The 13,141-nt window shown below is 37.5% G+C and overlaps 1 protein-coding gene across 18 annotated transcripts in view; it reads right to left on the bottom strand.

Annotated features, from left to right (window-relative positions):
• Window positions 1-13,141, bottom strand: part of SYNE1 (spectrin repeat containing nuclear envelope protein 1) — a 529,474-nt gene that overhangs the window by 331,925 nt on the left and 184,408 nt on the right. For all 18 annotated transcript variants that reach the window (XM_017537464.2, XM_037742153.1, XM_037742143.1 and 15 more), the window contains 8 exons: window positions 12,834-12,992; window positions 12,373-12,537; window positions 10,605-10,739; window positions 8,081-8,239; window positions 7,661-7,869; window positions 6,573-6,681; window positions 4,419-4,583; window positions 1,370-1,537 (listed from right to left, as the gene is read on the bottom strand). In XM_017537464.2, the coding sequence (XP_017392953.1) occupies window positions 1,370-1,537; window positions 4,419-4,583; window positions 6,573-6,681; window positions 7,661-7,869; window positions 8,081-8,239; window positions 10,605-10,739; window positions 12,373-12,537; window positions 12,834-12,992 (1,269 nt within the window). The remainder of the gene's footprint in view (window positions 1-1,369; window positions 1,538-4,418; window positions 4,584-6,572; window positions 6,682-7,660; window positions 7,870-8,080; window positions 8,240-10,604; window positions 10,740-12,372; window positions 12,538-12,833; window positions 12,993-13,141) is intronic.

Here is a 13,141-nt window from a genome sequence, read left to right as displayed (position 1 = left end):
AGACCCTGTTTCTACAAAAACATTTAAAAATTAGCCAAGTGTGGTGGTGCATGCCTGTGGTCTCAGCTACTTGGGTGGCTGAGGTGGGAGAATCACTTGAATCCAGGAGTTCAAGGCTGCAGGGAACTATGACTGTGCCACTGCACTCCAGCCTGGGTGGCAGAATGAGACCCTGTCTCCAAAAATAAATGAATAATATTTATTTTCTGAGTATATTCAGAATGGTTAATTTGCTGAGATTTTGAGGGGGGAAATTGTCTTAAAGTAAACTTTTTATTGACGTATAATCTTCAAACAGAATAGTACACAAATCTCAGATATGCAGCTTATAAATTTTCACAAAGTAAATGTACCCATATAAAAAGTACCCAGCCTAAGAAATATGAGAAGCGTTTTAAAACATTAATATAAAATCTATAATCTTAAATTGATTGAACCTAAAGTAAATGGAAATTCAAACAACCATTTCACAATTATTGAGAACAATGTAACATCAAATATTAATTTTTCATACTCATAGGCTTTTTATAATTATTAAGTAAATCTAGAAAGCCTAAAGGCTGGGATTTTACACATACTTTTAATGCAATTTCCATTTCTATATAATACAGAACATATATGTATACAGTATACACATAAACATATATAATTAGCTACAATTTTGCTACTGTGTATCAGGTTAGCTAGAATTTTTTCATTAAAATATTTTATTTGAATCAAATTTCCTATTATATTAAGTTTAACAAGGTATATATATTCCTTTTATGAAAACATTTTTAATGTACACTAACAGACTATCAGAAATTAAATTGATTAAAATAGTTTCTTATTAATATATGTGCAAGATTTTCTTTATTTCTAGTTCTAATCCCTTATAAGAGTGTACACTCCTGAAATGTCTAGTACTTCAAATAAGTCATCATTTCCCAAACTAAAGTATGTTCAATGTTTAAGTTGAAGAGCAAGATTTTAACATAATGACAAAAGAACAGTGATCTTAAATATGAAGCAACTGGGCCATCTATGCCTTTCGTCTCTGTTTTGAAAACTCCTTTTCAAAGAATCTAGCAAGTTTTGTGCAGTTTTTCATAGCTAAATCAACTTTCTCTCCACAGTATTCCTTGAACTTTTTGATATCATCAAGTCACTATCTCTGGAAATTTATGCTGCAGAACATCCTGAAATATTTAATATTTAACCGAGAGAGCAAAAACCAGAAACGCCAAGTTCTTTTAACCATCCAACTGGTTCCTTCCCACTCCCCCCTCACCCGCTCCCTCAAGCCAGTAGTTATATTATTTATCTCTCTGGTTCTTTCAGTAGCAAATCAACTTTACATAATCTTATTGGAAGAAAGAGGCATTTTTACCTGGTGATGAAGAAGTAACTGCTGTGCTTCAAACAGATTTTCAGTATCCAAGATCTTCTCAGCTTGTTCCTGGGCTTCTTTAGAGCCAGAAATTAATTCTTCAAGAGAATTTTTCACTATTTCTTTGTAATGGACACAGTCCCCAAAGTTGCTTACTATCTTTTCAACCTAGATTTTCAGGGAAACAACAACAGCACGTAAATCACATGCTACTTATTGAAAGTTGTGTAATTTTTTTGGTAAGGTAAGATTGACCAATAAACATTGTATATATTTAAGGTATACTATGTGACTGTGAAATGATTCTCCAAATAAAGCTAATTAGCCTATCACTCACATATTTCTCCCTTTGTTTTTTTGTGAGAACACTTAAGGTCCACTCTTAGCAAGTTTCAAGTATACAAGAGGTAATATTAACTATAGTCACCACTAGTATATTAGACCCCAGAACTTACTCATCTTAGAACTTAATGTTTGTACCTTTTGATCAAAATTCCTCTGCTGAAGATCATGTTATCTTACATATTTTAGGAGTGTACATAAAGTCTACCTCAAACACTTGAAATATAAACACAGATCTTTAAGTTGTATTCTTTCTCATACTATTCAGGCTTATTCTATTATTATTAAACTTCATAATCATTTATGGGGATTTCAGGCTTCATTCAATATGGTGCTCTGTGGCATATTAAAAATCCGTTCAACCTGGCAATCAAGGAAGGATAACAAAACTGTGTATATTATATATATGTTGCCTTCTAGGTCTCTTTAATTATAATTGCATGACTAAAACCTAATTACAAAAGTGCCTTACACTTATTTTCCTCTTTGCCTTATTTAAAGCAAATAGGAAAGTATGTGTTTAAAATGTACTTCCAATATTCCTATGTAAAAATAAATATAACTAACAATTTTGTAGTCAGCTAATGCATTTAATCCCTTACCATTTCCTAAAGTTTGAACTTCCTTTTCTAATTTCTGCTTCCTCTATTTCAGTTTTACCAACATCCTTTGTCCTTCATCACTAAGATCATCATTTTTACATATTATCATTTGTTTTCCACAGAAGGCTTCCAGTTTCTTCTTCTCTTATTCTATCTTTTTTCTTTGACTCTCTTCTGATCTAAGTTTATCCAAGGAGAGCAATCTGTTCTCCAAACAAGCAGCAATAAGACACTATGAAAACCACAAACTCCACACCTCAGCAAAAATCAGAGTAAATCTGTTGAAATAAGTGATTCTTCATTGTATCTTGTGAATCCACCCACGGTTCTTTTTTTTTTTTTTTTTCCTTACACTGGACAACTGCAAACACATTGTGTTCAACATTAATTTAAATACTAAATAAATTATTATCAAAGAAAGGCTGAATGTGCAGATCCATCACTTCATACAAATCCATCTGTAAACAAAATGTGTTTTTCTCCATTCCTCTCTTTTTGCTTTCACTAAGTAAGTGATCAAGTAGTGGAAAGGAGTATTAATATAATTTATACAGAGGTTTAAGGTAGATGAGTGCATAAAAATTAATGTCTGTGTGAACATTCGTTAGGGATAGATTCTTGATACATGTCCCAGGGGCAACATCATGAGAGAACTTGGAAGATAAAGCAAATGTCCTTGGTAAACGTTAGGGAAACTACTAACTTCTAACTTTAAAGGCTGCTACTTGTTTTTTGTTTTGTTTTTTTGTTTGTTTGTTTTTTTTTAAGTGGGAAAAAATATATTACAAGTTTGTGAATAACTAAAACTATTTGTTTGATCTTGGCTCAAAGATCACCTTCACATACATTAACTTTTTAGAATGTTGTTTTACTTTTACTGTCACCAAAGGAGAGAAGGAAAGAGTAAATGGGAAAGCTGTCAAAATTTCACCAAAAGTATAATTGTGTCAACTGACTAAATCTGACAGCTTTGAAAGACAGATAATCAAAGGATTGAAACAGATTTTGTTCCAAAATTTGACTAATCACATCACTATTTTCAATTTGTCAAAAATTCACAAGGAAACTCTCTATATAAAAAAATCTCACATAACTAAAATCACAAGCAGTTCAGAGTATTTTGGCTTATGTAAATTCAGCACTAGAGTCTCAAGCAGATTTAAATGGATTGAAAACATAAAGGTTAACAGATTAGGAATCTCTACGGAGGATTACGGATTTGTAGAATGAGAGCTTTGTAGTCATTTTTTTGTCATTCGATAGGCCATTTTTCCATGCAAGTTTATACTTAAATGATTTCAAGAAATACTTGTAAATATCTATTTTACTTTACATTCTTACATTATCTTCCAAAGCACAAACATAGATTTATACAAAAATCTGACCAGCAAAAATATTTTTGCTGATGGTGGAAGTGGCCCTGCTGGAAATGAAGTAGATGGGTTTGTATTTTTTAATCTATAAAGGAAAATAGAAAAACATTAAAATGCATATCGAAACTTTAGAAAGATATGCATTTTACTGGCCTGCTGATTAAATGCTGAATATTTTATTAGTACTAGGAACCAGTTATTAAGCATTTACTCTGTTCCAGGAACTATGCTATGTGCTTTGCATACATTATTGCATTTAATCAATGATACTGCCTTTTAGGGTGAGTATTTTTAACCCTGTTTTATAAATTAAAAAATCAAGACTAAGATGTTAGGTAAGTTGAAGGTTATCTAGGAAGCAGGCTATCACATTTAAACTAACCCTGGATTTGTTTGACCCTAAGCCTTATTCTTAGCCTCCATAATATATCTTAAGCTGACCATAAAATAACAGTTGCTTTCATAAGAGTAAAACGTGTGGATTTCGTAAGTTTTATATTTCAGATATAGATCATGAACCTGAACTAACATTTCCAATAATGGCACAGATAATACATCAACCATCCTCTTCACCTTTCCCAACAAGCTTCATATAAAAAAAGCATAACAACTATTGTGTTTCAACTATGGTTTCCTTTTAAAAATTACTTGCTAAAGTACAACCAGAAGAAAGAGAACCTTCCACATGCCTCACCCAGAACTGTCTGTTTAGAGTGTAAGTAAATGCTATACCTCTGACAGCAACGTTGAGAGACCCTTGAACGAGCTGGATAATGTTGCCAGCTCATCTCCCTGCTTTTGGGCTTCATTCTCAGAAGAAACTTCAGTCAAAACTTTCAGCCTGGATTTCAGCCAGCCGAGGGTCTCGCCCCTTTTGGTAATACCATTTCTGATCTCCTGAAATGAGAGAACACTTTTGATGAACAAACTGCAATTGTGAAATCATAACTTCCCAGCAATAAAAGACTCAGCCTAAGAAAGCTTGCAGATGCAGCAGAATAGAGCCAGACATCCATTGACCAATACAGTGCCTGTTTATTTTACTTTTTGTACATTTTTTAACAAAAATCCACAAGTGCTTGAAAGAAAACTGTTGTCTATACCAAAAAAAATCAACTTAATGATTAGATTGGTTAGATACTTATAGATATCTATATCTAAGTATGTCCCTGGTACTTGTAGCAAGAATCTATCTCTAATGAATCTTCACATAGACATTAATTTTTTACACATTCATCTACCTGTGATATCTATAATTATCTAATCAATCCATCTAATTATGAAGTTGATTTTTAGATGATTCTAAAAATACTCTGAAAAATTATGAGATGGCAAAATCAGCAACCATAACATACACACACTTTGTTATCTCACTTCCTGTGAGCTGGAAAGAAGATGGTATTTTGTAAAAAAAAGAATGAAAGTTTTTCTTTTCTTTTCAATCAGCTGATTTATTTCATAGAGGAGTCTACCTGTTGAATATTGTTATGGATGCTCTAAAGATTTATCTTAACTTCATCAACTTACATTTTCTGCTTCATTTTTATTAGCTTTTAGAAGCCAATATCCCATATAGCAAGAAGCATAAATGGAAGCACAGCTCTGATTTAGGAAGGGAGGCTTTATTGACAAGAAAATGCTAGAAAGACTCCAGGGCTTCAAGTCTTGCAGGGTTGCTGACTGAGGGAGTAGGGACAGGACTAGCCGGTCCTCCCTACAGAAGTTCTAGGGTGGCTGGGGAACAGGGGTCTCCAACCAGGGTCACGCCAGAGCTTTGCTGGAGTACACACGAGCCAGGAAACCGTCAGTTCCAGACACCAGTGAGCTCTTCATTCTAGGATATAAATTTTTTTGGTACTATAAAAGCAACCAGTAGCAAATGTCAGTATCCTTCCATACGTATATCATGACATTGTGGATCACCACTAGCATTTGAGGGGATTGTATAATTTAATTGAAAAAGAAAAGGGCCAGGCACAGTGACTCATACCTGTAATCCTAGCACTTTGGGAGGCTGATGGGGGCAGATCTCTTGAGCCAAGGAGTTTGAGACTAGCCTGAGCAACATGGCAAAACCCTGTCTTTACAAAAATTACCAACGTTAGCCAGGCATGGTAGCATGTGACTATAGTCACAGCTACTCAAGAGGCTGAGGTGGGAAGATTGTTTAAGCCCAGGAGGTCGAGTCTGCAGTGAGCTGTGAAAGTGCCACTGAACTCCAACCTGGGTACAGAGACCCTGTGTCAAAAAAAGGAACTCAGAGGACAGGAACAGAAAGGAAATACATTCTATGACTTGCAAGGGTCAAAAATGTTGAAAGATGAAGATTTTTCACAATATTATGTGTCTAAGAGTGAGAGAGTGCCATTGACAGAGTGCAAACTGTGTCTGAGCCTGAGGCACTGTGGCCCTGGCGGGGTTTCTTAGGCTGTATCCGCACTCACAGAGGTTGAAATGAACAAATACAACCTAATGTCAATACAAAGGATGCCTAGAGACCTTGCCTAATTCCATGATTTTTCTGTGGCCTGGCTTTTGCGTGGCTGAAAAGGTATTGTATAAAAGCATACAGTGTTCGTGTTTTCCATGATGATTCTTACATCTCTGCTGGGTTATACGCCCATGCATGCAATTTTCCACTCAGGACTCCCTATTAGTTAAAGATCCATTTGTGGCACCATGGAGCATGACTAATTCTCAAAGCTACCAAGAATTCAATAGGATAAAACTCTACAGTTCTCCAGAGTAATATGAGGAGACTTATTTTAAAGTCAATTTCAAGAACTTTTTTTCCAGAAAGAATAAAGGAGACAACTGTTAGATTGTCTGACATTATTTTTCCATTATGGGAAAATTTCCTTTAGCAAATAGCGGCCCTGAACTTACTTCAACAGCACATTTAACTTCTCCATGATTGGCAGTATCGATGGCCTCACCCTTGATCCCCTTTAATTGTGTCTCCTTTGTAGATATCCAAGATGAGAACTCAGAGAATCTGAAATAACATAAGCATTTTCTTATCAACGGGAGAACATACCAGAATGATTAGAATTGTTTTCTATTTTAAATTCATTCATGGAAATTTAATAATTAAGCGATTACTAAATTGATTAACAACTTTTCTGGAAACTGTTCCTTCAACATGAAGCTCATGTTAAAGGGCAGGGGTGGCCACCTCTGTGCTCAGTTACTAGAAGCAGGGTGGTGGGGGAGTTCAGCTGAGGGAAAAGGTGTGTTCTAGAGACTGAGCACCTGAAGGAAGAAAGGGACCACTTGAGGTCTGGCATCATGTGTCCCCACCAGGGTGAGACACTAACCTATAGAGGCAGAAGCCACCCTTATAGGATATGAGATGATAGGGTTTGGCTGTATCCCCACCCAAATCTTATCTTGAACTTAGTTCCCATAATCCTTACATGCCATGAGAGGGACCTGTGGGGAGGTAATTGAATAATGGGGGCAGGTACCCTCCTGCTGTTGTTCTCATGAAAATGAGTGAGTTTTCACAAGATCTGATGGTTTCATAAGGGGCTTTCCTGACTTTTTCTCTGTACTCCCCTTCCTGCCATCATGTGAAGAAGGACATGTTTGCTTCCTTTTCTGGCATGATTGTAAGTTTCCTAAGACCTCCCCAGCCATGCTGATCACTGAGTCAATTAAACCTCTTTTCTTTATAAATTACCCAGTCTCAGGTATGTCTTTATTAGCAGTGTGAAGACAAACTAATACATGAGGCTACTAGGGAGAAAGGGATTGGCCAACTTTGCCTCAAAGAGATAACATCTCGGTCACTTGGAAAAAAGGTGCCTCACCCTGATTCTCACTAAAACCCATTCTTTTTACTAAACAAAAGATTTTTGTACAAGAATATGAGCTCAAAATATGAAATATGTAATTTCTTGTTTTGTCATGATCTCTGAACTAACAGAACTACGTTTAACTCTACCCCTCTCTGGAGACCATTCCGAGGCTACCTGCTCGTGTAGTCCTTCCACTTGTCTGGGTCTTCCATGAGCTTCCTGTAGGTGCTGTCAATGGCAGCTCTGAGCTCTTTGAGAGTCGCATGACAGGTTCCAGGTGTGTCCCTTACTGGGTCCCGGACTGGGAGTTTCACACAGAGTTCCTCGATGAGCTGTAACCTTTTCTCACAGAGATGATGAGGACCTTTGTCACTGAAGAAAACCTAACGTATAATAAATGTTTTTATAATCCCTGTGAGAAGCCACATAGTACTTTTACATTTTCACAGAAAAACCAAAGGAAGTTTCCCATGCAGACTACCAAAGTAGGGTAATTAAGCTATTTTTTCATACCCAAGCCAAAATATCAGCAATATCCTTTACAGAATAGTGTGACTTGACATGGCTATCGACATTGTGGTGTGGGAGACGTACCCTGTGCTCTTTAATTATCTTTTCACTGCCTTCCTGGGGCACCAGCTTGGTCTCTCGATCCAGCTCAGCTCTGCATTCTTCTACAGAGGCTAAGAACCTATTCTTCTCCACATCAATCTTCAGATGAAGCAAATGATAAGGGGCTTCTCCTTGAAGATCCTACATTCCATAGGAAGATTCAGAAAATTAGGATGATACTCCCGATTATGTACATTCCCAATTGAAGTGGCAAAAAAATCCATAACATATTTCTTTTATGGCCAGTGTGACTGAATCACTACTTTCCACACCTGGTCTCTCACTACTCTGTATTTTTCCAAGTACTGGGACCACAGTGAATCTTTTCATCCTGCTGTGGGTTAGGTGTTTTCTCAGTAATTACTTGATTTAATTTTAATTCTCACAGTAGCCTTGCATAGTTTTTTTTTTTTTTTTTTTCCGAGATGGAGTCTCACTCTGTTGCTCTGGCTAGAGTACAGTGGTGTGATCTTGGCTCACTGCAATCCCTGCATCCTGGATTCAGAAGATTCTCCTGTCTCAGCCTTCTGAGTTAGCTGGGACTATAGGCGGTATCACCACACCTGGCCAATTTTTGTATTTTTAGTTGAGACGGGTTTTCACCCTGTTGGCCAGGCTAGCTTTGAACTCCTGACCTCAGGTGATCTTCCTACCTCAGCCTCCCAAAGTGCTGGGATTACAGGCGTGAGCTACCACATCTGTCTGGCCCTTCACAGTACTCAGGTTCTTATTTTATAGATTACATCATTAAGGCTCAGGGGTAAGTACAAAAGCTAAGATTTTACCTCGGATTTAAATCATACCCTCTTCCCTGCATGTGTCACTTTTGATTTTGTCAATGACCTTGTGAGCCAGGAGGGGCAGATATTATACCCAGTTCATAAAGGAAGAGCATAAGAAAACCTAGTTAGTTAAAAAATGTTTTTAAAAGAAAGAAAAAAAAACAATAGACCAGGCTGCTGACCACCTGACATATCCTCTTTCCCTTAGATCATACATTGAGAAACAAGCAAGCAAGCACTCAAACAATACATAACATTTCATGTTCTATTTAATTATAAACATAAGCTTCATCATTACTTTTAGGCCCATAATTAATTTTAACTGACTTCTATCCTATGGCATTTTAAAGGATTACCCTTGAAATAGAATACTGAAATGACTGATGAGAAAAATGAGTTGGGGCTATGGAAAGCCCCACCTAGATTAAATCCTATAGCGGTGTGTGTGTGTGTGTGTGTGTGTGTAATAAAATACAACCTTCAGTTATAGTCTTTATTCCATAATACATTTACAATATGATATGCTTCAAAGACATCTAACAAAGCTTAGATTTCTTTAAGAATCCTTCTTTTTTAATGAGACACTTGAATTTTCAAATTTAGCAATTAGTAAGTAAAAAGGATATTTCTTTAACTGTGTTTTTCTTGTGCACAGGGATACTTATTTAGCTTATGTTACTGAGATTTTAAAAATCCACAAAGTGAGGCAGCCTGATGGAAAGAGTTTCAGCTGCCAATCTTCTGAACGCCAAAACTCCTCCATATAACGCACATGAAGTATCACCTCAAGATAGCACATGTTCACCTACTGCTGGAGCTGTCTTGTTTCTGTCTACCTCAAGGAAGACAACCTTCCATGGGTCTCCATTATGCTACAGCTACTTCCAGAATCTGGCATGCCATCTGAAGCTGGCCTCCATGGGACAGACCCAGCCTTATCTCCCATGGTTCTTCCACAGGCCATGACACACAAGTCAGACGGACTCCCATGGGTCCCTGCATCCTCCCTGAACACTCTCCTGCTTTCTCTCTTCTGTGCTGCTGTGTCACCCCCTGCCTACTCTCATTTCTATTTCTTTAAAGTTCTAGCTCACAACTAGTTACTTGATTCACTGTTTTCCAACTTCCAAGTGGGTCCACTTCCCTCTTTCAAAGCTTTCACAAATATACACACTTTTGGATTGATCATATATTATACTTGTATTATTTGCAACTAATTATCTCCTTTTCTGAACTCTTAAGCTCTTGGGGGGGGGCTAGAGGAGTATGCTTTGTTCATCACTGAATTCTTAACTAAGAAATGTTTTTATTTATATTTTTTGATCATAGCTATCTCAACCAGATAGTAAAATCTTTGGGGACAGAAACTATATGTTTTATGATTTCAGTAGGTATACCTAACAAGATTTATTGAGCAGAGAGGAATTTATGAAATGTTCCTTGAATAAGTTAAACGTCTTGTCACCCCAGCTTAAAAACAATCAGAAAACAAAAAAGAATGCTCCAGGATACAATTAATGCTGAAAAGAAATATGAATAACACAATTCTATCACATATTATCAAGTTTTATTTAAGTCCAGTTTTTTGATTTTTTAAATGAGGGAAATAATAGTTACAGTGACTTTCCATGAGTTTCTTAATTTCTCTTACATTTGGACCTTAACACACTCAAGCTTCTCCCTTCATTGAGGACGCACGGTGTCTCCAGTCTGTCCTGACTCACCTTCCATTGTTTGTGGAGCTTTCGAACAGCTTCCTGCAGCCCCTGCTGCTCCTGCTCTGGGAGGATGTCGGTGAGTTCATCACAAGCTTTCAGGAAGGCATTGAGCACCCTCTGATCCAGCTGACTGAAAAACTCCTGACATGGTGGGGGAAAGTGGGTAAGAGTGTAGCATCAGACATGATCATGCCACTAAACAGCCACTAAACAAGCCTCTTAGCCAGCTGCTGCCCTCTTCAAAACTTCCAGGCACCCACTATTGTTTTTTAAGAATGAACTATGTGCATCTATAGTTATGAATCAGAAGCCATCACATCTGAAATTCTACTGGTATTTTTTATTTTTTAGAAAAATTCTTTGTGGTTTTCAAGTTTGGTAGAATATTTCAAAAGGAGTATCTCATCTTCCAAGGGGAGAGGCCAAAACCTTGATTCTATAGTGATAGAGCTTTGGGTTCCCTTTGGTGAAGTTAGAAGAACAGAATGGAAGCCAGGATTAAGCCTCATAATTCCTCATTCCCCAACCTCAGTGCTTCAGGGCCTGATGCTTCATCATGAGCCACTGTGACATTCACACATGTGCACAGAGAAGCACACATGTCCACACATAGGCACACATGCTACACACCACATTGTGTTCCTCTTCAAACTTTTATGTTGAAGCCCTACCCCCAAATGTGATGGTATTTGGAGATGGGGACTTCGGGAGGTAATGAGGTTCAGATGATGTCATGGGGTTGGGGTCCTCATGATGGGATTAGTGCCCTTATGAGGAGAAACACCAGAAATCTTGCTAGGTCTCTCTCTCTGCCATGCGAGGGCACAGGGCAGCCACCTGCAAGCCAGAAAGAGGGCCCTCCCCAGAACTCTACCATACTGGCACCTAATCTCAGACTTCCCTTCTCCAGAACTGTGAGAATGTAAGTTTCTGTTGCTTTGGCCACCCATCTATGCTATTTTGCTATGGCCACCAAGCAGATGAAGACAATACATATGTACATACTACCCATGACTAAGTCTCACACAGTCTCAGGAGTAGGCATGCGGAATTCTTTTATAAAAATGGTGATTCAGAACAAAAAGTACCATACTGTAGAGGTGAAAAACTGAATGAGATGTTTTGTGTTTTGCAGTTGTAGACATTAACCCTAAATCTAGCCTGCTGAATCACAAATCATTTGAGAGTGTGGTTTATACAAATAACCACTGAAATGTCAGGAAAGATAAACTACACGTTCTCAGAGTGATGGTTATTTCTGTATACTGTTCATGAACATTAGGAATAATGTTCTCAATATTCATATTAAAATAATAAACATGAAGATGGCTTTATAATACTGGGAAAAGTTGTGTATCAGCTACCAGACTTCAAGTGACACAGTATCTATACTATGATATGGTGGATGTATAAAATGAGCACAAAGGACTTAGCCGGACACCTCAAGATATCTATTTGAAAGAATCTTTAGTTATAGAAGAATTTGTAAGCTAAATAACAAATTAGTAATTTGGAGAACTTGAATTATCCTGTGACTCTCCACTATTCCAGGAGTTTAAGAATGGCCAATGACAAGCCAGCTCACCAACTACTCCTGAAGTTCTTTTTGCCCACCAAATCTATGGGTCTCATATCTAAAAAGTCTCTGCTTCCCTGACTCATCTGCCCACTCCCCTTCTGTATCAGATCAGCATGCCTTTTTTAAGGTTTTCACCCAAGGTCATTTCATTTGTCCATGTATTCAGGTGAAGTGCCCCCTAAAGGGTGGACTCACAGTGTGTCTCCGCAGGAGCTCCTCCGGATCCCCCTTTTCCTCCAGGCCCTCTTGAGCAATCCGCAGCACCTTCTCCAACTCTGCCCGAGATTCCTCAAACTTCTTCATCAAGCGACTGTTGGTTTCTACATGCTTCTTCCAATCTCCGGTTTTCTTCACCATACTCTTGACGTAAAAAACAATCATAATGTGATGCTGCTTTCTCATTACTGAAAGTATCATTTTGTTAGAGAGTATTATTGATTTAAACAGCATTTGGAAAAGAGACGTTTCTTCATGATGGGAATAATTCACTCTTTTCAATATTAATTAAAGTTAGAAAAAACAAGTGGGACAATGATTGGTTTCCAGACACCACCAGGTGAGGCATTTTAGCAAGACCAAAAGCATGAGTGAGGGTTTCTTGTCTTCAATCTGCATTTTCTCCAGCTCACAACTCTAAAGCAGGGAAAGCAAATTACCTGAAAAGCAACATGAACATCTGCAATCTGTCTTTGTAGCCTCGTCTGATCAAAATGCTTTAACACGTTGCTCAACGTCACAAACTTTTGAACACTTTGACTGCCTTTCTCAATAAGTGTCAAGGTTTTCTTGCAGTTATCTTGACAAGCTAACAGTTCCTATGAGGAAAGGAAGCCCCACAACAATGTTATTTACAAGACAGAATGAGGGAGAAAGAAAGAGAGTGACCATTACAGATAATAAGAACAACACCATATAGCTTTTAGGCTTCTAATTAGTGATGAGTAAAACCAAAAGTACAGTGGAA

Source organism: Cebus imitator, unplaced genomic scaffold (assembly GCF_001604975.1).
Source record: "Cebus imitator isolate Cc_AM_T3 unplaced genomic scaffold, Cebus_imitator-1.0 Scaffold6, whole genome shotgun sequence".
NCBI lineage: Eukaryota > Metazoa > Chordata > Mammalia > Primates > Cebidae > Cebus > Cebus imitator.
This window is presented reverse-complemented; position numbering and strand designations above follow the sequence as displayed.